This window comes from Ceratotherium simum, chromosome 38, assembly GCF_057802395.1.
Source record: "Ceratotherium simum simum isolate JZ-2026a chromosome 38, ASM5780239v1, whole genome shotgun sequence".
Taxonomy (NCBI): domain Eukaryota; kingdom Metazoa; phylum Chordata; class Mammalia; order Perissodactyla; family Rhinocerotidae; genus Ceratotherium; species Ceratotherium simum.
Genome location: NC_141937.1, coordinates 4,232,392 through 4,256,738, shown reverse-complemented (window position 1 = coordinate 4,256,738; position 24,347 = coordinate 4,232,392). Strand labels below are relative to the sequence as shown.

The following is a 24,347-nucleotide window of genomic DNA, read 5'->3' as shown; positions in this document are numbered from 1 at the left end:
TTTTCGCAAGTCTGAACAACAAACTGTAAACTCCTTAAGGATTGGGACCATGTCTTCATTTCTATACATCTAGCAACTAGAAAACTGTCTGAAACATATTTGAATGTTGATCTAATGAATGTTTCTTGAATAATGAATGAATGGTAAGAATACTTATCTATTTTTTTCTTATTTTTGTGTGAGGAAGATCAGCCCTGAGCTAACATCTGCCGATCCTCCTCTTTTTGCTGAGGAATACTGGCCCTGGGCCAACAGCCGTGACCATCTTCCTCCACTTTTTTATATGGGATGCTGCCACAGCATGGCTTGACAAGCAGTGCACGCCCGGGATCCGAACTGGCGAACCCCAGGCCACCGCAGTGGAGCATGTGCACCCAACCGCTTGTGCCACCGGGCCAGCCCCAAGAATACTTATCTATTTTTAAAGGAAAATTTACCAGTCGCAAGGACACACGTACCAAAGTGCCTGCTACAAGACTTTGATCTTTTTTTTTTTTATTGATTTATTTATTTATTTTATTTATTTTTTTAATTTTTTGTTTATTGCAGTAACATTGGTTTATAACATTGTAAAAATTTCAGGTGTACATCATTGTACTTCTATTTCTGCATAGATTACATCATGTTCACCACCAAAATACTAATTACAACCCATCACCACACACATGTACCGAATTATCCCTTTCACCCTCCTCCCTCCCCCCTTCCCCTCTGGTAACCACCAATCCAATCTCTGTCCCTATGTGTTTGTTTATTGTTGTTATTATCTACTACTTAATGAAGGAAATCATACGGTATTTGACCTTCTCCCTCTGACTTATTTCACTTTGCAAAAGACTTTGATCTTGACAAAGCTTTTATAATCCATCTCACATCTCTTTGAAAACAGTGCTTTTGTGACATTAGCCAGAATAATGGCCAATCAAAAAAAGGACTTTCCAGCCCCTGCCCCCATTCTCTGCAAAACTACTCAATCCTTAATGTCTAAAGCCCTCTTAAATGGACTAACACATCACTTTTGCCTCTATATCGAGCTCCTCTACTTTCAGAGGAGCTTATCTCTTGAGTGAATGGCTCTTCGTTGCTTGGCAAGCAAATAAATTCAGCTTTGTTTACTAGTCTGTTTCTTTTAATTCTAGTGGTCTTTATGTGACTCTTTGACAATGCATAAACTCATTTCCCTATATCTTGATTGGTAATGTATACAAATGACACAGCGTGATACAGTGATAAGAGCTTAGGAATCAAGCAAGCCAAATCTGGGTTCGGATCCCAGCTTTATTATTTACAGTGTAGTTTAAACAAATCAATTCACAATTTCACATTTTCATTCTCTCCCCTACATATATGGGAAATATGGTGCCTACTCAATAATATTCTAGTGAACATAGACAACCAATATAAAGCAACTTGAACTTAGAGAACTCAACAAACATAAATAAAATCCAACTTATTTCTATATATAGTAAAAATTTTCAGTTTCAGCTGCCACCATTTTATCTCTAAAAGCAGAGTGAATCATGTCCTGGGAAAAGCTAATGATCGTAAAGAGAGCTGTGATGAACACACCTGCCCAAAATTGACTTCCTGGTCCATGGACAGCAAACCCTGCTTATCTCTCTCTCTCCTTGACCTCAAACTCTACTATTCTAAGTTAGGATTAAATCTCTCATATTTGTATTTCACCACTTACATTTAATCTTCACAAAACTCCTATATACCACTGTCCAAAGAAATCAGACTTGCATTTACTCTAAGTGCTCAGACCAGGTCATAGGCAAGGTGGGGATAAAAAAATTCCAAGTCACAACGTTGTCACAAAGATCACAATCAGCTAAGACTAGTGCCATGCAAAGCACTATGCTAGTGTTGTAACATTTGCAGAGCACTGTATAATTTACAATCAGTAAAAATTATTCAATTAAATGGATATTAATTAGATGACTACTACATTTTATTAAATGCCTATATATAAACTTGCATTGGCAAATAAGAAACAAGTTTGATCTGTATTGCAGTGGTGCTGAATTTCTTATTCCTATCAAATGATTGAAAGTTTTTTTCCCCTGGAGACAGTTATGGAATGAAATCAGAAAATACTCTAAGAACTACTATTGTTATGAATATGTATACAAAAGCAAAATCAGTCAAATGCATACATGTATTTATTTTAATATCTTGAGTAGGATACATATACCACACTAATTTTATTAAAGGTTAAAAGTGACAAAATGAAATGTATCTTAATTAATTTGTACATCTGCAAACATCCATGCTATGTACGTGGTGGTTGTGTTTTTTCACAGGTCATTTTTCCATTCACTTGAGAGTTATTGTCTGTTTCTTTAAATTTTACAAATTCTTTAATAAATTTCCAAAGTTTCCTTAAAATAAAAAATGAATACAATAGGTTAGAAAAAATTACATTAAGCATAAAAGAAAATTTCATAATAAGCAACTATTTTAGGACACATTTACTCAAAAACACAAAGCAAGACTTTGCAATCCTCTACTTTCATTTTAAAGGATACTTTTAGTAGAGATTTGGCCTTGAATGTAGCAAAGATTCTATCTTTCTATGGGCACAATCCTCTGTAACATTTTCCAGATTAAGTATAGTGTGGCAGCAGAGGTAGATTTACCTTGAAGATAATGATGTTTAAACTTCAAGTCCGTTCACTCTCACTGGCAAGGCAGTGGAAGGAGCCTTCCCAATTCTGTATTTGTAATTTTACATTCTTTTCCTTTGAGGACAACCAACATGATATAAGGCCCCACAAAACCTGGATCCACCTGTATGGTTCACTCAGCACCCACTCTAACATCTTTTCTCACATGACTTTCTCTACCATATAAGCCGGGAAGTGGAATATTCTGTTCTCTGGACTCCTTACAGCTAAGGATGTGGTCTCAGGACATGGTGCTGCCTAATGAGAAGTGGGCAGAAGTCCCTGGGAAGAGCTTTCCTTTCTGAATAAAATAGAAAAGCTTCATGATGAGAAGCTCTTTGCCATTTGACTTTTACTTTCCCCTTTCTTCCTCCATGGAACATGGACCCAATGCCTGAAGACAGCCATATTGAGGTCCCGAGGAAGAAAATCAAACTCAAGGAAAACAGGGAAGGAAGATGGAAGAACCCTGGCTCCTTGAAGATCTCATTGAACCTAGGCCACCTACAAATAAATGTCTTTTTACTGTTGTTACAAATAAATCCTTTCTATATTTAAACCGTCAATGGTTTTCTGTTGCTCCCAGCCTTACCAAATCTGAAGATTTGAACTGTAGTACCAACTCTAAGAAAATTAACTATATAAAGTCTAAACTTATGTAACAGATAATATAAACCAGTCATTTCATTTTTAAATTAAAATTTTTACAGTAAAGCATATATAGGTTTTTCAAAGATTTAATATCTCTAAAAGCCAAACAATTTGAGAAAAGAAAGCCACCCACCGCTCCATGTCTTTCCACTTTCCTGATCTCCACCCATGAGAATTCACCCTCAGCTCTTAAGCTTTTTTCAAAGAACTTATTTTTATATTGCTAAATGATATACACAGATTGAGGTTTAAATCTTGGGCTAAGCATTCTTAAGCACAGGAAAGGAGGTCACATGTATATTTAAAGTTAGCACTCACGAATGTAAACACTTCAAAAGTACTGTCTAGTCTAACCTAGTTTTGAATGGATGATTTTGAAAATAGCATAAGATTATCTCAGTTCTTTTACCATGGCATCAATACTTACCACTGCTCCTCCTCACTCATTTTAGTCTTCTTCATGCTCTGCCTCACATGGCTTTCAATAATCTATCAAGAATTAAAAATCATTTGGTCACGTGTAATGTCATGATACTGGTCATGTATAACAGCAATAATATTGAATTCAAATAGATCACCACTCCTAGAATCAGACACAACATACTAATTCATACTTTATATAATACGGAGAGATATACATATGTAATAGAAGCAGAACTATAATCTATTATGCAACAAATAGTTAGCATATATTTTGGGAGGAGTATCCTGAAAGTTGTTAGGGGAGCCAGTCCATTATATTCCTTGCCACCAAATAAACTCATTACAATTAATTGTTATGTGTGGAAGGGTTAAAGAAATGGTCAATTCTGATTGGCATATTCAACCATTAAAAAAGAATGTTTATTTTTTCATTAATACGTAATACAGCTTACACCTGTCCAGTTTTAAGCTAATGTGTGCATAGTCAGATATTCCTAGCATTACAGAAAGTTATTATTAAGAATGATAATGTGTATATTCTTATTTGGTTTATGACAGTACAAGAAGGCACTAGTGAAAATATTTCTATTGAAAAACATTGATTCACAAAAACTTACAGGTATTTTCTTCCTTAAAATTCTATTTGCTGTTTCCAATTTTATAGCTTCAGTCTGAAGGAGAAATGGTTTTAAAAGAAAGATACTTTGTTAAGACTATTTGTTAAATATTTTTCCCCAATTATGGAACAAAAAGTATTTTGTGAATGCTGTGATTCAAATTTCAAAAGTACACAATAGCACACCATTTAAAAACAAATGAATAAACAAAGGATGACTTGAAGGACATGTACTAAGACAGAAAGATCCTGTCCCTCTGGGTCAAAAACTAGAGGAGGTGGAGGTTGATGTTGCAAAAGACTGGAGAATTCCAAGTAGGAGAGTTCCTCACTTTTCACAACTAATACTAGAATTTCTTAGGTGGCTGGATATAACATAAAAATAAAATATCAATAAGTCACATATATATCAGCAATAACTGATTATCATATATATGTTATAACCAATTTTTATTTGTGCAGAATCCGACTAAATGTAACCACCCATTGTAGCATATCAAAATATATATTATAATTTACACTATATTGTTCACCAAGAAAATGATTAGCAATAATTAAAGACAACTCTTAATATAGTAGACTCTCCTTTCAATGGCAGTGACTAATTCCTATCTTCTAGCATAATTGTACAACTAACTGAAAATGTAACTATGGAGTCAGTGTGGCACAACAGAAATTATAAGGACTTTGGAGCCCAAAAAGAAACTAAGTTGTATCCCAGCTTGGCCATCTCCACACTGTTTCATATTGGGCAAGTTACTTAACCTCTCTGAACTGCGGTTTAAACTACTTAGCACATATCAGACACTAAGAGATGGCAGCCATTATTTTTATAACAAGCATTTTCTATACAAAATTGTTAAATTTTAGAAGACATCAATTGACTTGAAAGAGATCCAACGTGACCCATAACAGAGCTCTACCTAATTTTTATCACCTTCATTTTTGTTGTTTTTACTAGATCTCTTAATTATTCTAATCATTTGCTATAAATGTTTTGAAATGAAAATACATGTGGACCAAATTTTACATTATTTTTTTACTCTATTGCAAAATCAAATTGCTTCATGTGTTGGCCAAGGTCTTCAAGCAAAAGAACAATGTAAACATTCAAATAAATAAACTGCATACCTCTATGCTTTTAATCCTATCCTCAGTGATACGTGAAATTCCAGTATGAACCAAAGTTGTTTTAATTTCTCTTTCAAGAGCTTGAATTTCATCCCATTTATTAAGTATTTCACACCTCTTCTTTTCAACTTTCTCAATAAGAGTAAGGTGCTCCTCGTCCATTACATTTTTCTCAGATGACTCTGGAAATATTTTTTAAAAGCAAAGTATTACTGTGTTTAATATCTCAGCCCTTATTAACAATATTATGCGTTATTAACAATATTATGTAAATCATATACAGGTGTAAAATATAATACAACTCAAACTCCAAGCACATCAATAAAAATTATCTGGTCTAAGAATGAGGGTATTCTTCCTTTAATTCATTCATATAATCAATAAGTGTTTGTTGACTGCTTACTTTGGGCACCTAACACAGTGTGGGGAAAATGGAAGGATGACTTTGCCAAAGAAGTGTGACTAACTTGAAACCAAAAGGATGAATAGAAGTTAGACAAGTAAAAGGGGGTGAGGAGGGAACAGAATTTGACACATTTAGTAAAAAGAAAGTTACCCAGCACGGTGCCGGCAGTGAGGGCCAGGTGAGTAACATCACAACACGATGCTAGAAAGGAAGCAAGGGGCAGATCTGAAAAGGTCTTATAACCTATGTTAAGAAATCAGTAGAAGCTGTTGAAGGATTCTGTGTGTGTGTGTGTGTGTGTGTGTGTGTGTGTGTTTGTGTGTGAGAGAGGAAGATCAGCCCTGAGCTAACATCTGTTGCCAATCCTCCTCTATTTTGCTGAAGAAGATTGGCCCTGGGCTAACAGGTATGCCCATCTTCCTCCATTTTATATGTGGGACCCCTGCCGCAGCATGGCTTGGTAAGTGGTGCATAGGTCCATGCCCGGGACGGAACCTTCGAACCCCAGGAGGACCCATGAGAAATGCATGAACTTAACCACTATGCCACCAGGCCGGCCCCTGTTGAAGGCTTTTAAGCTGGGGAGAAACACAATTGGACAATGGTCACTCTGTCTACAACATCAAAAGCGGATGGGAAAGGACAAGACCGGAATCAGGAGGACGGATTAGAAAGCTACTGCAATCATTCAAACATGATCAGATCAGGACAATAGTGCCAGTGTCATAAAGGGAAGTAGAGAGATACAAAAACAATTTAGGAAGTAGGAAAAAAGTAGTGCTTGGTAATCGACTAGATCTGGATGTAGAGGAGAGGCAGATACGAAAATAACCCCTAGGTTTGGTGGTAACTAGGAACGGATTTGATAGGAGGGAAATCATAAGTTCAACGCAGCAGAGAGGTAAGAAAGAGCTGGATTCGAATCCTAACTTGGCCATTTACTACAAGCTGTGCTGACATGGTTGAGGGGGAGGAGAGTGAAAGATGCCTGCCACAGATTTTTCAACTTGAGTCTCCATGTGTTCAATGATGCCATTCATTGAAATAGCCAGGTACGTGGAAATTCAGAGAGAGAGTGTAATCTTGGACATGTCAAGTTGAGGTACCTATGGGACACTCAAATGGTCATGACCAGTAGGCAAGTGGATATACAGATCTCAACCTTAAATAGAGATTTTAATGGGAAAGAGATTTGGAATCAAAGACATATGGATTGAACCAAGACATGCTGGGCTCCAACGAATATCAACATTGAAGGAGTACAGAAAGGAGATTGGAGACAATGAGAGTAACTCATTGCTAAGGGTACTTTGTTATCAAACAGCACAGATAGATTCTCATTAGAGTGCTACGACACTTTTTTGAGAAACAACTACTCCTTTTTGACATGAAAAAAGACAATTAGAAAGAGTAATAATATTTACTGGTACATAGTAAACAAGACAGAAGTTGTGCCGTCATTCAACATTTCCAAACTTGGAAAAAGGGAAAATTTTGAAGGTAAGTTTTGAAATTTGGGGGATTAGTTAAGCAGATACAGGATGAAGTACCTGAAAGGGCAGAAACCGTCAGAGTTAAGCTTCTACACAAACTCTGAGAGAAAGTACAAAATAAAGTCTTTGACTTCCACCCTAACCTAAGCTGAGGGTTTCACCTGAAACTACCAACTGGGGGCAAAGAAGCCAAAAGGAGTGTAAGGGCACTCAAATGACCCAACTGTTACTCCTTTTTTACATAAAGAGGAAGACCGAGGTATCAAAATGGAGGAAATTCCACAGAAAATGTGCATGGTTGGAGAGGGCTCCGAAATGAGGAACCTTTAGAAAAAGAATAAAGGAGGAAAAACATACAATACCAGATTTCTTCAACAGCACTGAAAGAGTGTCAGTCAGCTAGGATCAAATATTAAGAATAGTTTACTAGCATTCTAGAAAATTAGTAACTTCCTCTTGTTTATTATTTTTATTAATCTCTGCCATTTTATTAACGTTTAGCAATAAAGCCTTAAAAGGAAAATGGTGGCCTGTTTTAAGAGACAGCAAGGAAACAGAAAACCAGCGAGCTAGAGTCCCATCCCATGAACTATCTATGAGAGGAACCTTACCAAGAATGAGCCACGTGGGCGCAGGAAGAAGAGGGACCCACCCAACCTATGAGCCCCGAGAAGGGATCAGGAGACACGCACAGAGCCAGCCCTGGATGCAGAAATGGGCCAAGGACTCAGGCAACAAGAAACCCTTGAGAAATGGCCAGCAGGTAAATAACACAGGTGTTGCTTACGGGAAGGAAAGAAGAACCAGCTGAAGGAAAACAAAATAATCTGGCAAGAACCTCTGAGGCCAAGTTCTGCCAAGAACTTAGGTTAGATTTGTGAGTATATCCTGAAAGATGCTAGAAGGAAAACAAACAATTCCAGTATGAGTCAGTGTTTAACAAACTTGGACACAAAGTGGCATTTGGCTAAATCCTTGTGTAAACAGTAAGGATTAATGAGCAAGATACTTACTTGAACTTATTCTGATTATTTAATCAAATTCTAAACTGTGTATCTAATTTTAAGATAATTTTTAACATTCATTTAATGCATAAATATTCATAAAATATAATTAATTTTCCATGATCCATGTATTCTTCCTCACAAGTAATAATGATTCTGTCGGGGGAAGAGGGAGAATCTCCCTCTGCCCTTTCCCTTAAGGTTCTTCTGGCTGGCCAAATAATTAACAAGACAGGTTAGCAGGAGAAAATAATACCAAGTTTAATAACATGTATACATGGGAGAAACTCAGAAATGAGCAACTCGTCCCTCTGTCTAAGCTGCTTGCTTAAGTATTGCAGCTAAAGGCGAGGAGCGTGTTGGGGGTGGGTAGTGGCCTGGGACTTCAGAGGGCAGGAGGACAATTCTTTTTGGGGTCATCTATAGATAATGTGGTCAGGGAGAGACAGAGTTTTTTGATAAAAGAGGCTTGGTGCCTTTGCTATTGTAACCTCTATCCTACATTATCTTTATAGCCATCATGATAGAAGATCTGTTCCAGGAAGGAGCCACCATGTCAAATTCTTTAGGCAGTTAGTGGGGGAGGTCAAATGTCCCTCAGAGAAAACAATCAAGGTAAAGAGATATATTTCAGGGTGGCCAAATCTTGATCTCCCACAATTCGAAGCAAGAATGGGCAGAGTGACTGCACTGTGCCAGGCTCTGTGCTCTTACATCCCACGGATTATCACGTCTAATCCTCACAACAAACCCGAGAAGGAAGTACTATCATTATCCTGACTTAACAGAGAGGCACCCAAGACTAAAGAAGTTGAAATAAGCAAGCTGGGAGCCTCGGTGAACCAGGCCACATTGCCTGTCAGGGAGACAGGTATAGCCTGACAATGCCTCTACCTCTGACTCTCATCCCAAACTTGGACAACCCTAGAAACTCATTGTTGTCTGTTCAAGCTGACTTCTTTGAGCTAGGAGTACAAATGTAAAGATTCTGAAAACTAGATTGGACTGTCTTCATTGCTGTTACCGCGGAAGCCTCAAGAGACCACAGCTCCACTTCCTATAGTTCAGGCCCATGTGGATGTGCTGAACAGGTGTTCAAGCTGCCTCTCTAGAATATAGTATTACTTCAAGGCACTTTCTCCAGGATAAACAACTTTCAATCCTTCAACATTTCCACGTGGGGTCTGATTCCTATATTTATATCATTTGGTCAATTTCCTTAGGATCTATTCCAAATGTCTTGGTCACAACTTGACATAATTTTCTCTACATAAGATCCTGAATTAATTCAATGTTGCACTAAAAACCACAAAGATCTTAGAGAATAATGAAATGGTAGAGATGTTGTATCTGGGTACAGCGAAACTAAACAACCAAAGGTGCCCAAAGCAAAAGAAACTGAGATAATAAACTCAACCATGACGGAAGCTCTTACAGAGATCAACTGCTTCCTTGTTTCTTTCAAGTATTTCATTCAAACCACGTCAGATTAAATGAAATCTTAGCTTATTTCTAAACAACTTGATGGAAAAAAACAAATGAATAAAATTAAATAACCTCTCTGGAAAACTCTTTCAAATAACTAATAGCAAGAGGCCATGAACAGTGGACCCGGTTTAAACCTTCCTCACCCAAAGGTCCCAGCAAAACATGTGTCAGAAGAACATCACTTGCCTGATTTTTCCTTAGCAGATTCCAGCAATGCGTGCTCCATCTCTAATTCACTTCTGAGTCTACGGTTTGATAAAAAATAGCAAAATATTAGAAGCCCATTTGTACCTTTTTTATTTTGTCTTTTTTTTAAATTGAGAAATAAAAACTGATCTTATTAGTTTCTAACAAAAAAGATAATTTTAAGATATATATAAAATGAGAGACTAAGTCAGTCAAGTTAAATAAATAAAAGAATACTTTCTTACCAAGATTTATAAACTACTAGTTAAAGGAGCTGGTTAATGTAAAATAAATGATTTCCTATAGTATTTAATGATGTTATTTTGTAACTTGAATTTCTAAGAAGCAAGGACGTGTGGGAGATCAAGATTTGGCCACCCTGAAATCTATCTCCTTACCTTGGTTGTTTTCTCTGAGGACATTTGACCTCCCCCACTAACTGCCTAAAGAATTTGACATAGTAACTCCTTCCTGGAACAGATCTTCTGTCTGATGGCTGTAATATAATGTAAAATAGATGTTACAATAGGAAAGGCACCAACAAGCCCATCTTATCAGAAGTTCTGTCTCTCTGGCCACATTCTCTGGATGGCCCTGCAAGGAGTTGCCAGACAAACATTTACATTTATAAGGGAAATCTCCATTTGTAAAGGTATCACCCTCTCTGTATTGGGAAGAGAGGGGATGACCTCATTTCTAGAAACTTATCAATGTGGAAGGTGAGGCCTTAAATCTGCATAATAACCTTACTCTTGTTTACTGTGCTTTAGTGGCAATCTCCTGTAACTGACTCCCCCCACCCCCAACATCCTCCTTTGTCATTGGCTGAACATGGTATTTAAGACGAGAATTTCTGCTATTGTGTTGAGAAATGCAGTGTCCCTGCTTTCTCCCGTGTATACATGTTATTAAACTTGGTATTATTTTCTCCTGCTAACCTGTCTTGTTAATTATTTGGCCAGCCATAAGAACCTTAAGGAAAAGGGCAGAGGGAGATTCTCCCTCTTCCCCTGACAGAGGCAAAGAAAATATTTTACACTCTGAGGCAAACAACAAATCAAGGGCAATGGAAAGATCTTACTGATGTGAGAATACACACTGTATTTTCCCTGTGCATTATGACTTCATGCCACAGGTACAATTTACTAATTCCACTATTTTTAAACTAAAAATAAAATACAAGAAATTTTAAAAGAAGAAAATAAAAACCTTTGTAATCTCTTTGTATCCCTTCCTGGTTCAAAATAAACTAAATCAACTATCTTATTTCTAATAGATTTAGAAAGAGAAAAAAAAGGAGTCTAATAAGTATTGGATAGATGGAGGGAAATCCTGTGATTTGGTTAAAATATCAACACCACAAATGACTTAATGCTGCATATTTACAAAGGGCCTAATGGTTCAAGAAGATTTTCACACACATTAGCTCATTTTATCACAGGTTAAAAGAGAAAGAGAAAGGTATTAGGACCTCCAATTTTAAGAAATTGAGGTTCAAGGGATTAAATTATAATGATAACAGACTTTTCAATATGTAGATTCAGAGAGTTTAGTTTCCAGAAATTGTTAATGTGTTATTGTTTTCCATATAACTTATGTTTCTATTCCATTGCTTTGTTTTTCTTCTTCAGGAACTCTAAGTAAATTGGATCTTCTTTGCCTGTCTTCTATTTCAACCACTTTTTCTCTCATTTTCTCTATCTCGTTTTCATTCTCTTGACGTTTTCCTGCTTTTCTCTAAGGCTCCTTATTATATTTTTATTCAAATCTATTCCTCCTGGGGCATGTCATAATGTAGTCTTGATCTGTAATTTTGACTTTTTCATCTGTCTTTCCTCAGTTGTCAAATCTTGTTTCATGTCTTCTTTTTGTGCTGTTGTTGATTTCTGTGCTTAGGTTTTAAATTTCTGACTCAAGGTTGTTTTCATCTCCTGAAATGCTCCTTTGAGAATATTTGATTTCGTTTGTAGTGCTGTGGCACAGTTTTCTTTTCCAACTGTTTGTTGTTGCTGGATGGCAGGGATTTTCCTCAGCTAAATTGTTTAGGTTCTCATTTTCTGTTTTCTTTTTCTAGTTGTTCGTGTAGGCAAACATCATTACACCTCCGCACTAGTGGTTTGGGGCAGTGTGGGAGATTCCGAATTCAAGAGGATGCTTATCTGTCAGAGTAGCAAATTATGCTCTCGTTGTTGTTGTTTTGGGGTCTTTTGTTTTGTCTTGTTTCAATTTTTTGCTGGATAGCTTTTTTTTTGGAGGGAAGGAAAAACGGCAGTGGGAGGGGTTGTGTGCCCTTCAATGTTCTTCTTTGATGGGATTCTAAATTTCCCTTCCTTGCTTCTTTGTCTCTTCAATGCACAGTTTCAAAGGACGCAGATTACTTCCTTCTAATCCTCTTCTCACCCATGTCATTAGCATTTCAGAATTGTTTCCTTGCTTCCACACTCACTTTGAAGTTCTTTCCTTTTAAGTCAGTGCTCTGACAGATCTACCAGCAACCTTTGCAATATTCTCACTTAGGGTAGATTCTCTCTCTCTCTCTCTCTCTCTGGTAGAGGTTTTAGAACCATTTTAGTCCTTCTTCTAGCTCCATTCTTCTCTCTTCTCCACACTGCCCTTGTTCTCACAAAGGTTTGCAGGAAGAGAGTGGATAATGGTTCACTGGCGCTTGATGTGTATTTTTCTATTTTCAGGTATTTTGAATTTTGCATACTTTCTGTCTTCTAATTACACTGAAGACGTAGTTTAGTTTTTGGGGTTTTGTTTCTTGCTTTGGTTTCTAGAGGATATTTCGGGTATGTCAGATTTGCTTTAATCTTTTTTTTTAATCCTTTACAAAAAGCATGCCCTATCCGATTGTAATTTCATCCTGGAAGACTATACACAGAGGTTAAAAGATTTTTTTTTAAGTCACAAAAATAATAAGGACGTTCATAAAAGGTGTCTGGACTTTGCAGCACTCTCATCTGTCAATAAGCTCTCAGGGGACCACCAAAGAAGACACAAGATTCCTTCAGAAACCTCCCCAAACTCCCCCCATAGAACCACCAGATCTAGAATATCCTAGTCACATATGTGCTAGCTTGTGGAAGAGGCCAGATGACCAGCATGATGTCGATAAAGGTAGCATGCCTCACTGGACAATGCAGAAAAAAGGTAAATATACGCTTGTCACATGGTAAGATACAGTAAAATAGTATAATCCCAACATGGATCAAATCAGAGCATAACCCTCACTTGTCATTACACTCCAGGGCTGCTTTGACGGCCGTCACAAGTGCCCTCAGCTCCTCCCTGGCCCGGTCGACGTCCGCTGTCTTCACAGACCTTCTCTCCAGCCCCTTGAAGTGAGACAGCAAAGTCTAGGCAGGACAAACACACAAGAAGGGTGAGAATTTTTTTTGTTATTATGGTGTATTCAAGATGTCCTGAATCAACATATAAATTTTTGTTAAAATAAGTAAATAGGGAGGACTGAAGGAGGGGAATAATATTGGAGGAGTGATAACTAGTCATGTGAAGATCTGAGTAACTAGTCATGTGAAGATCTGGGTGAAATATTTTTTCAATATTTTACGCTTTTATTTTCCTAAGAAATTTATAAAAATGGTGGGGGGGTTTCACTGTTGATTTGTATGGGGGAAAGTACTTGCTGAATAAAGTGCTTCAGGTACAGTATTATCATTACCACAATTATTTCTTCTAAATGAGCGAGAATCAATTAATTCAATTACCACACATGGATATAAAGCAATGCTGCACTCAAATGCAGAGAAACAAAGCTCTCTGCTTCATTCGGTGATGGGCTGCCAAGTTTCCAGAAACAGAAAGAAGGATCCAGTGCCCTGTTGGCCTGGGGACTTTTTTCATTCTGGTGTTTGATTGAGATACGGGCATATATGTTCCTTTTTGACTCAAACTTACAAAGTAAGAAACAGGGTAGACCCCCCAACAGGAGCCTTTGCCTATTCCTGTCAAACAAAAGCTTATTTTTCTGCAGCATAAGAAGCTCAAAACAAAGAAAGCAAGGCACATACGTGATTTCGGATTAAGAAGTAAGTTAGAACCGACCTCCTTGTAATGTGAGTTTTTTCATAGACAAAGTAAGAAACTATGCTTCCCAATTTGTAAGATCAAATTTTCAAATTTTATTGAATTCAAAATATACAAAAGTCATCTTAGCTACAGCGTTATATTCTCCTAGTTTTTCTAAGTGATAAAGTTATTCCTGCAGTTTATTTTCCTTACTAAACATCCACATGTGTGACCTGAGCCCAGAGGGAATACCTGGAAGTTGTCACCAGTTAGATAAGGAGGCCATGTGCTAGCATGCTGCATGCTAGCCGTCACAATGCATCCTTTACGCTCCTCCCTGAGGATAACAACTGGACATGCGTTCTGGTAATTACTGACATGGCACCATTTATACTCCCAAACACTTTATATATATAGTTACTTCAACAGTTAGGGAATCTAGTGTTATGTCAATCAATGTACCATCCAGATCTTTGCCTCCAACATCTGTGTCCAAACTTCCTTCTTCTTATAAGGACACCAGTCATTGGATTAGGACCCACCCTAATGATCTCATCTTAACTTGATTACATCTGGACAGACCCTATTTCCCAATAAGGTCAGATTCACAGCTTCCAGGGGAACACAAAGTTTTGTAGGATATTATTCAACCCAGCACAGTTGCCTTGTTGGGAAAATGCAGAAAAGAGTGTGTAATTCAGAAGGCCCTTGTGCGGCATCAATGGGACAAGGACCACACACATACACTATGATAGCTGATGTTCACTAAAGGACAATTAAAAACACTTTTGGAAACTCTGTTTTGAGCTATCTGTGAAACATTTCTTACTTTTATAATACAGTCATAACAAATGACCACAAACTTAGAAGCTTAACGCAAATTTATTATCTCAGTTCTGTAGGGCAGAAGTCTGGGTTGGCTCGGTTGGCCTCTGCTGGGTCTCACTGGGCTGAAGTCAAGGCGTGGGCCAGGCTGCAGTCCTTTCTGGAGGCTCTGGGGCAGAATCTCCTTCCAGGATCATTCAAGTTGTTGGCAGAACCCAGTTCCTTGTGGTCGTAGGACTGAGGTCCCATTCCCTTGCTGGTTGTCAGCCAGGGCCACTCTCAGCTCCTAGAAGCCTCTCTCTAGTGCCAGAAGGTGGGCCTCCATCTCAGAGCCCAACGGCCATGGAATCCTTCTCACCCTTGGAATCTCTCTGACTTTTCTTCTGCTACCTCTCCCTTCTGACTCCAGCCAGAGAAAGTTCTCTGCTTTTAGAGGCTCATGTGACTAGACTGGGCCCATCCAGACAATCCACGATAATCTCCCTATCTTAAGGTCTGTGACCTGCCTATGCCAGACACGTAAGTGTCAACATCCAGTGGAGAGCTGGATACCGGTACAATCCGGAACTCACAAGACAGATCCGGGAGACATATTCAAAGCTGGGGATCATCAAAATAAATAGATTTCATCTACCAGGGAGAGAGTAAGAAAAGAGAGAGGGACAATTGTGAGCAACACGAACATGTGAGCACTGGGTTATGGAAGGATAAACCAGCAGAGATCACAGAGAATTGGTGGCCAGAGATATTGGCAAAAAACAAGAAATGTGTATGCCTCCTCCTCCCCACCCCTCATTATCACCCATCAGCAAAAGGTAAGTTCTTTACCATAATGCCCTTCAGCTATTATAAAGCCCATCTCTAATACAAGTATCAGTTAGTCTAAATTATGGAGGCACAAAAGGGGCTTCTTGGATTCAGAATGTTTCCTACTGGTCCTGAACTATGAAGAAATAGGCTCATTTAGGTACCTGCATTGTTGATTGTTACCTCATACTGGGCTGTGGGCTGGGACTCCAGAAGTATTGCCATGTAGAATTCATATTCATCCTACACCAAAAAAGAGAAAAATCCACTGGATATGTGTTATGAGATAACACACAACGTAAGGTTTTTTTGTGTCTGTAAGTGATATGGAGGTTAAGGATGTCAGTTTAGATCATTTCAAAAACTATAAAATATTCCTACAATATATTAAACAGTATACACACTAAAATGATAAAACCTCACCATCTCTGAAACATATTTGAGTATTAACTACTGATCAAATCAAAAGAGTATCATAAAATGCCTTGACCCACGTACAACACGTGATCTTCTGCCATTCGGAAGCTCCGTGGATCAGGGTCCTGTTGACCTGCCAGAGATGAGCTCTCCAGGGATGGAGATATTCTCTGGAGAACAGGCTGCCATATTGATGCCTTTAAGTATTCCTTGTCCTTAAGGACTTAGACAATAGCAGGATCTATAAGCAACCTAATTTCAACTCAGTTTCAATACGAAGGTCACTTTCATCATGAAATCACAACAAACTTCTAATTTCATAAGGATTCATGTAAAATTACATGTGCATAATTATAAAAGTTTATATGTTACATAGGTACCTTTTATAAAAGTTTATATATAATTAGGAAACTTTAACGGAAAAATATGAGCTTAAGGAGGGGGTTAGCTGGGTGTTTATTCCACATAGCCCACTTATGATTTATGTGGCTGTAGGCACATTGCTTCCAGTCTCTGTGAGTGATTTTCCTTGTCTGTAGAATGGAGACCGTGATACTTGGCAGAACTATGAGAACTGAGATTATGTATGCAGAGAATCATGCATGGCTCTCAATTGTCAGGTGGGAAACATATGTTTCTATTACCTTAACTTCTTTCAAGATATCACCAAATATCAAGGAACTATTGCAAATATCTTCAAAGACTTCTCTAAAGACACGCAGTCTGTTGAACTGTTGAGGGTCGCATACGCATACTTTCTGGAGCTCCTGGAGGAAAAACAGAACCAGCCCGTTTCAGGATGTCTTGATCTCCTTTCCTAAATAGTTTCTCAGCTTGAAGAATCAGAATCCCCATGGGGCTTTCTATCAGAGGATACAGCTCCCACCGCTCAAACATTGGACTGGACAGAGCTGGGTGGGAAACCAAGATGCATCTGATTCCCTCCAACCGGTGTTGAGAACCCTTGATTACTTGGTCACCCAAGGATAGTCTGTCTATTCTTCTTTACTCATTCCCTTGCATCCTGTCCTCATGGATTCACTCTCTGCCTCCATAATGTCCCCAAGGTCTGTCTCTTTCCTGAGTCCTCTCAACAAAAAACCTCATCGAGTTCTGGTTATCTCGTATGTAGACTATTTTCTTCTTTCCTGCATTCTCACCCTACGACGTCACGACCCCAATCACTGTGCACTACCCAGAGCCCTCAGGAGTGCACAGCTCTTCACATCACACTGAACTACCTTCTACAGACAGGCAGGCGTGACTCGTGGGCAGCCTTTACCTACATCATGTAACTGTCAACTCTCCTCACTCTCCCTTCACAGCGACTTAGACAAACCTCTTCTCAGATGTTCTGCTCTCCTACGAACACTTCGCTTATGACAGCTTCCGATTACGAAACTGCCTCCAACCTACCAGTTTCCAAACTTAGCCCTCTTTTATTTCACCCTAACTGTTATCATCTGCATCCTGTAGGAGGTTCTCTGCACCTGGCAGCCTTTGTTGTAGTCCCCCTGGAAATGTAAATGAGGCATCTGAAGGCGAGTCTATGCCCACAACAGACTGCTGGAACTACAGCACGTGTGTTGATAGTGTTGCAAAGTTGCCTGGCATACCTGTTCCAGCTTCTTTTCATGGCACATCACTGCCTTGCTCCCAGTGAAATCATTCTTCAGGAGATCTTGCTTTGCAAGAACTTCTTTTTGGAAACACAAGAACTTCCTATACTTGTCTGCTTTCGTCACACCAGCTAAGTATGAACTGATATACTGGTATTCATCCTTACCCGGGGGAGACATCACACCCTGCCGGCTGGACTTGATTGTTTTGTATTTCAGAACTTTCATCTCCGGCAATCTTAGTTCTTCTCTCTTTCGCTCTTCAGGAGAACCCTCCTCTCTCAGAGCCATGTTTAGAATGAGATCCTCTTCTGAACTACGGGAAGTGCATGTCAGAGGGTTCAAATACCTGAAGAGTGGAGTGTTCTGGGTATCATTTGGACCCAGAGCTGTGTTGATGGTAAAATAAGCCAAAGCATCCTTCATCTTTGCAATCTTCTTATCAGATGGCTTTTCCACTCCAAAGATTCTTTCCTCTTTTGGCCTATTGGCATTGGGCCAGTGATGCAAGATGGTCTCAGTTGGCCTGTAGAGTTTGTTGGGATTCAGGTGTCCAGAGGTGTAAAGGTAGACATCATCTCTGTGGTCTCTCTGAAGTTTGTTCAGAAGTTTCGTTAGATTGCACAAAGTCTTAACACCTCGTGTCTCACAGTGTTTCCACCTTAGGTAGACTGGTCAGAAAAGAAAATGAGACTATTAAACATCATTCTTAGCTCCACAATAAGACCATGAGACAGTATGTGCATTTGCTGAGCTAGAATATCCCATTCCCAAAGGAGAGACCAACAGAGAGAGGAAAAGAGTACACAGGCCAGCCCGGGCAAACGAGAGGCACACCCAGTGCACACAACGTGCACTTCCCATCAGAAAGCTCAGGACCCTGCAAAGCCAGGAAGAAGGAAGACGGGTTTGATTCAACAGAGGATCTCTTACAACATTAGCAAAGGCTATGTAAGAAAAGTCGAAAAGTGTACTTATAATTCTTAATAATGATGCTTCAAGACAACTATGCTAAGGAATGAATAAAGGTGTTTTTCTTTCTCCCTTAATATTAAAATGCCTCAGGAGCCTCTGACCAAACCTCCCATTGACTGATGAGTCGTTCACTCCGTCCCCTCCCGCCCCCACTTGTAGGAAGATATGAGCCACAGAGCGAAACCTGTGGTATGTTCACAGGGACCCCAACTCCCGAGCAAAGGGAGGCAGGGGCAGAACTTTCTGGGACCCATGCCACATCCAAACGCGTTTCTTGGACCAGTCCATGTCTAAAAGCAATGATAATAAATCAGGACACATCATTTTCTCTATATTCACCTAAGAGAAGAAACAAGGGCCCAGAGAATATAAGGAACCATAACAGCTTCTACTGCTGTGTAACAAATGACCCCAAACTTAACAGCTTCAAACCCACGATTAGCTCTTGGTTCTGTGGGTCAGCAGGTCAGCCTGGAGGGGCTGGGTTCTCTGTTCTGAGTGTCACAATATAGATATCAGAGTGTGGGCCTGACTCTGGGCCTCCAAAAGTTCTTGGAGGCTTTTGGGGGGAAACCCACTTCTGGGCTCAGTCTTGTTGTGACAGAATCTAGTTCCTTGAGGTTGTAGGACTAAGGTCCCCAGTTTTTAGTTGGTCGTTGGCAGGAGTCACTCTCGGCTCCTAGGGGCCACCCTTCTTGGACACATGGCCCCCTCCATCTCCCAGCCAGCAAAGGCACTTTACATACTTCCCATGCCCCTAACCTCTGACCCTCCTCTGTGTCCAGCCTCGTGTGATTAGGTCAGGCCCACCCAATACGCTCCCTGTCTTGAGGTCACTGGTGCCGTGGGACACAGTACAATCACGGAGCACTCTCTCCTCACGTTTCCAGTCCTGAGGACTGTGCTGGGCATGTCCACCAGGGGGCACGGAAACTCAGGCCATGCCAGAGTCCTGCCCACCTCAGGGATGTCGCCAATCCCAGAGCCAGTCTCCCCTTGCATCGTCTGGTGTGGAAATGAGTCATCCTTTCCCTCCCGTGTGGTTGGATATTGGAGCAAATGTTTCCAGCAGTGGGATTCTTGAGAATTGCTCCCTATTGATTAGTTTAGGACTTCAAAGAAACCACTTATGAAATGTTAAAATGTTAATAGAACAATTTTTCAAGACAGATAATCATTATAATTTGTCAAAGGCATCAACACTTAAAGAAAGTACTGAAAAAAGCATTAGTTGGGCTTCTCCAGAGAAACAGAACCAACAGGATGTCTATATATAGAAAGAGATTTATTATAAGGAATTGGCTCACATGATTATGCAGTCTGGCAAGTCCAAAATCTGTAGGGTAGTCCAGCAGGCTGGAGACCCAGTTCACAACCAAAGGCCTTCGCCTGGAGAATTTCTTCTTGCTTGGGGGAGGTCAGTCTTTGTTCTATTAAGGCCTTCGGCTGATTAAATGAGGCCCACTCCACATTATGGAGGGCAATCTGCTTTTCTCAAAGTCTACTGATTTAAATGTTAATCTCATCCAAAAAAGACCCTCAACAGAAACATCCAGAATGATGTTTGACCAAATATCTAGGCACTGTGGCCCACCTAAGTTGCACATATAATTCACCATCACACACATTAGATCAACTCTCTTAGGAAAATGGGAGGAGGCTACAACTTAATTGCTGTGTTATCATTTGTTTATTATATTTCCTAAAAGGATTTAGACCCACCAGCAAATTAATTCGCAAAATAATTTTCCTACTTAAAATACTTTTTCCTTAGATTGCAATAAGGCTTCTTCACTAGACTTGGAGAATCCAGATTCCGTTTCCCTCTGCCAACTTCTTATAATACATACGAATCTCATCCTGGCAAGAAATATTTTAATTATTTTCCTAACTGAAAACATTGTGATTTGCATATCCTGCCATCTCAAACTGACAGCAAAACAAAAAAGGTGAAATAATTCATTGGAAAATGTGATTCTTTACGAAATTATAAGGAAAAAATTTGCTTTAAGTAAAATCAAACTCACTTTTTGAATAGATATTGATAAGGAAAACATAGTAATAGGTTTTTTAGACTAAGGTTGAATTAACAAATATTTTAAACATTGTTAACATTTGATATTTTAAAGCATGGAGGGTTTTTGTTTAGTAATTCATCTTTTTCAGGATAGAAGCAACAGGTCTTTAATGTGAAAGTTATTACAAATCACTGTTTATTTGTGTGTTATCTGATCTCTGTGAACCCTGGAGTCCCATAGAAGTTCTTGTAGGTCTCTTTCCACAACATCCTTATGCCGCCTGTGTTTCCTGTGCTCTGTCTCCCCCATCTTCACTCTAGTGTCAGCAAACGTCATGGGGGATGTGTTAGTGACAAGAATCCAGAGAACAGAGCAGGCAGATCCCCCAGCCCGCAGATGCAATGCCTGTGAAGTGGGCGTGGCCAGAGGAGAGCCAAAGAGCCTGGAGGAACAGGCAGGGCTGGGCAGGGCGCCAGGCCGAGGGCACTGATGCCCCCACAGAACTAACAGAACCCACATGGGGCGTCCTTCCATCTGTAGGGACCCTCTCCCTCTGGCTGTTTTGCACCGTCCCATCTTAACCACCTGAAAGATCTTTAAAATTCCTCTCAAGACTATAATCTTTCTTTCCCACACTCCTGTATACACATCACCACCACCTGTAATACTCTCCCACTGTGATTCTTACATTTCCTCCAGGGAAGGATCTATGTTTTATTCCCATTAGCATCTTCAGAAAAAACCAGGACTAACTGTTCTGTTTAACAAATAAGTGTGGGAAAGAAGTACTATTTTTAGAATTTTAAATAATAATTTAAAATTTTGTTCTGTACCACATGCTGTGCTCTCTCCCTCAGGGGATGAAGTAAATGCCCAACCAGGACCTGTAGAGTCCAATAGGGAATAAGATCTGAACACCTGTGATACAGGAGAATACAGAAGCTGAGGGAGAAGCCCACATCTAAGTAGATCTTATGTTAATTATCTTTCTTAGTTTGGTTGGGCATGGAGGGCAGATTAATGGCACCTCAAGGATGTCCACCTCCAAACTCCATGTTCCTGACAAAAGGACTTTGCGGATTTAATTAAGGTTGTGACCTTACAATACAGGGATTTCCCTGGATTATCTGGATGGGCCCAATCTAGCTGCATGAGCTCCTAAAAACAGAGAACTTTCTCTGGCTGGAGTCAGAAGGGAGAGGTGGCAGAAGGGAAGTCAGAGAGATTCCAAGTGTGAGAAGGATTCTCCAGCTGTTGGGGGCTCTGAGATGGAGGCCCACGAGCTGGGACTAGAAAGAGGCCTCTGGGAGCTGAGAGTGGCCCCAGCTGACAGCTGGCAAAGGAACAGGACCTCAGTCCAACAACGCGAGGAACTGGGTTCTGCCACAACCTGAATGATCCTGGAAGGATTCTGCCCAGAGCCTCCAGAAAGGAACGCAGCCCAACCCACACCTGGACTTCAGCCCAGTGAGACCCGGCAGAGGCCAGCCGAGCCAACCCAGACGTCTGCCCCATAGGACTGAGATAAGGAGTATGAGTTGCTGTAGTCACTAAATCGTGGTATCTCACAGCAGTAGAAGAAAACGAATACACTGGAACACGAGTGGAATCTAAGTTCAGTTGTATCCATTATTGGAGGGGTGGGGAGGTGATGACCGGCTGGGGGAGCCGGCGGCCGGCAGAGGGGCAGTAAGGTCTCTACATGGAGCCGACAACGCGGGAGGAGCAACACTGCAATGAGAGGTGATCGGCGGCCACCCAGAGCACACCACCGCCCGCCCCCGCCACCCCAGACGGAGGACAGCAGGGAGACCCCCCAGCGCTGGGGGGTGGAGAGGCTTCAGTTTCTTTACCTGCATAGTTAAGAAAGATCACCTCAAAAGGCTGGAAGACTGTAAAATTCCTACCGCTGCCTGCTGCCTGCTCACGTGCGGGCCCCTCCGCCCTGCTAACACTGAACAATGGCTTTTGCGTTTCGCCTGATTCACTTGCTCTGGCTTTGTCTGGCAACCAATTTTTCTTTCTACTTTGTAATTGACAGAATATATACTTATTAAGAAATACCAAAATAAGATGAGACGCTTTTCTATTTCCAACCACCAAGTTGTACCTTTTGCATATTAAATATAGTCATTTTATGATTTAAATCCCATAGGGCAGTTCCGGAAAGTTGAGTACTACTAATACCAATGTTGCAAGGCAAATGCGCTCAGACATTCTGTCTAAACTTCTGACCATTGCTCTCAGCACCCACCACCTTCACATCCCACCACCCAAAGGAAAGACACAAACGCCCCCACAGGGCATGCGGAAACAAGGATTTTGTGCCAAACTGTCTGAATAATTGGCACAACACAGCCCAAAATAGAGCTCACCACGCACACGAAGCCAACATACCTGGAGCAGAAAGGACTTGGAAAGTGCTAAAACAGCACAATTATAAATTCTTCTCACTCCAAGATCACTTGCCCAGTGAACAGACTGACATTATCATTTATATTCTTTACAAAGAAGAGGTTTCTACTGACACAATCAGTATGTTGAGTAATTGCACGAGGAACAGAAAAAATAGTCTAAGAACTTACAGGAGACAGGCACTGTACTATCCTCATTTTACAGATGAGGAAACTGAGGCACAGGTGGTTAAGTTGGGTGTGTATGGTCAGCTGGTAGGCTGCCTCCAGGGTCCACGCTCCCACCTGCCCATTGACCAATGCACACAGAACAGGACTAAATGCACTTGGAAGTAATAAAATAAAACCTTTTAGAATATTTTATAATTCAGGCTGTTCTGCTCAATCCAACAAGCTTTCACTCAACCCAAAATTCATCTGAATGAATTTTTGTGCCCGTTTTCGTGCTCGCTGTGAGGTGGGAAAGCAACGGCTTCAGAGTCAAAAGACGTGGAGTGAAGTCCCCCCGCATCCCACTGTAAAGTCGCGACAATAATCCCAGCGTAGGGGACTTGAAACTAAATAAAGGATGGTGAAGCCTTTGTGCATAATGGCGTGGGTGTTCTGTGGTTTGTGGTTGTTTAGGGAGGAATGCAGAATGGCAACGTGCCAGAACAAGTGTCCTAAAGTGTGGCTTTTTTAAAAGAACACTCTGAACAGCATCTAGAAATCTCTCCCCATCCCTCCTCCTCTCGGAGGACACACACACACACACACACACACACACACACACCCCCATCAGACCTCTTTCCTTTGGGTGTAATTATTAGATTTTCTGAGAAGGCAATGCATCCCCAAATCCAATTCCAAACGCGGGTGATCCAGGAGCTGAGTTGCAGCCACCAGAAAGGTTTTCGTTTTCACCTAGGTTCAGAGAAGCTGGGTTCCTAGGCAATCAAACATCAAAACACGGAATGGCAAACACAGAACACTCGAAGTCCACTTACATTCAGGCTCCAAGTCCTCAGCCATCGTCTCCTCCCCACCGCAGCTCCCGGCTGAGGCTGCGAGTTACTGAGGAGACAGACAAACGTTCTAAGTCCCTGCCCACGGTGTTCCTCTGCTGCTGGGCAACCAGGACACGCAGCTCCAGCCATGGAATCTCTCCTCCCATCCTCCCCCTCTGATGCCTCT

At 40.4% G+C, this 24,347-nt stretch overlaps 1 protein-coding gene across 1 annotated transcript; it reads right to left on the bottom strand.

Moving 5' to 3' along the window:
- Positions 1-2,147: 2,147 nt before the first annotated feature.
- Positions 2,148-24,185, bottom strand: C38H6orf118 (chromosome 38 C6orf118 homolog). Its single transcript, XM_014795368.2, has 10 exons — positions 24,161-24,185; positions 17,765-18,438; positions 16,793-16,915; positions 15,915-15,974; positions 13,302-13,426; positions 10,068-10,126; positions 5,491-5,672; positions 4,361-4,414; positions 3,748-3,809; positions 2,148-2,384 (listed from the first exon to the last, which is right to left on the bottom strand). The coding sequence occupies exons 1-10, from the start codon at positions 24,183-24,185 to the stop codon at positions 2,276-2,278; spliced, it is 1,473 nt and encodes a 490-aa protein (XP_014650854.1). The 3' UTR covers positions 2,148-2,275.
- Between the last annotated feature and the right edge of the window lie 162 nt (positions 24,186-24,347).

Bases quoted from the DNA above. Each gene is read 5' to 3' on its own strand.
- C38H6orf118 (XM_014795368.2), bottom strand. From the start codon at position 24,185: ATGGCTGAGGACTTGGAGCCTGAAT. The intron at 10,127-13,301 runs GTGAGGGTTATG...ATCAAACCGTAG, and splicing joins GCCCTGGAGTGTAATGACAA to ACTCAGAAGTGAATTAGAGA. The intron at 5,673-10,067 runs GCAAGTGATGTT...AAATATTTCCAG, and splicing joins ATCTGCTAAGGAAAAATCAG to AGTCATCTGAGAAAAATGTA.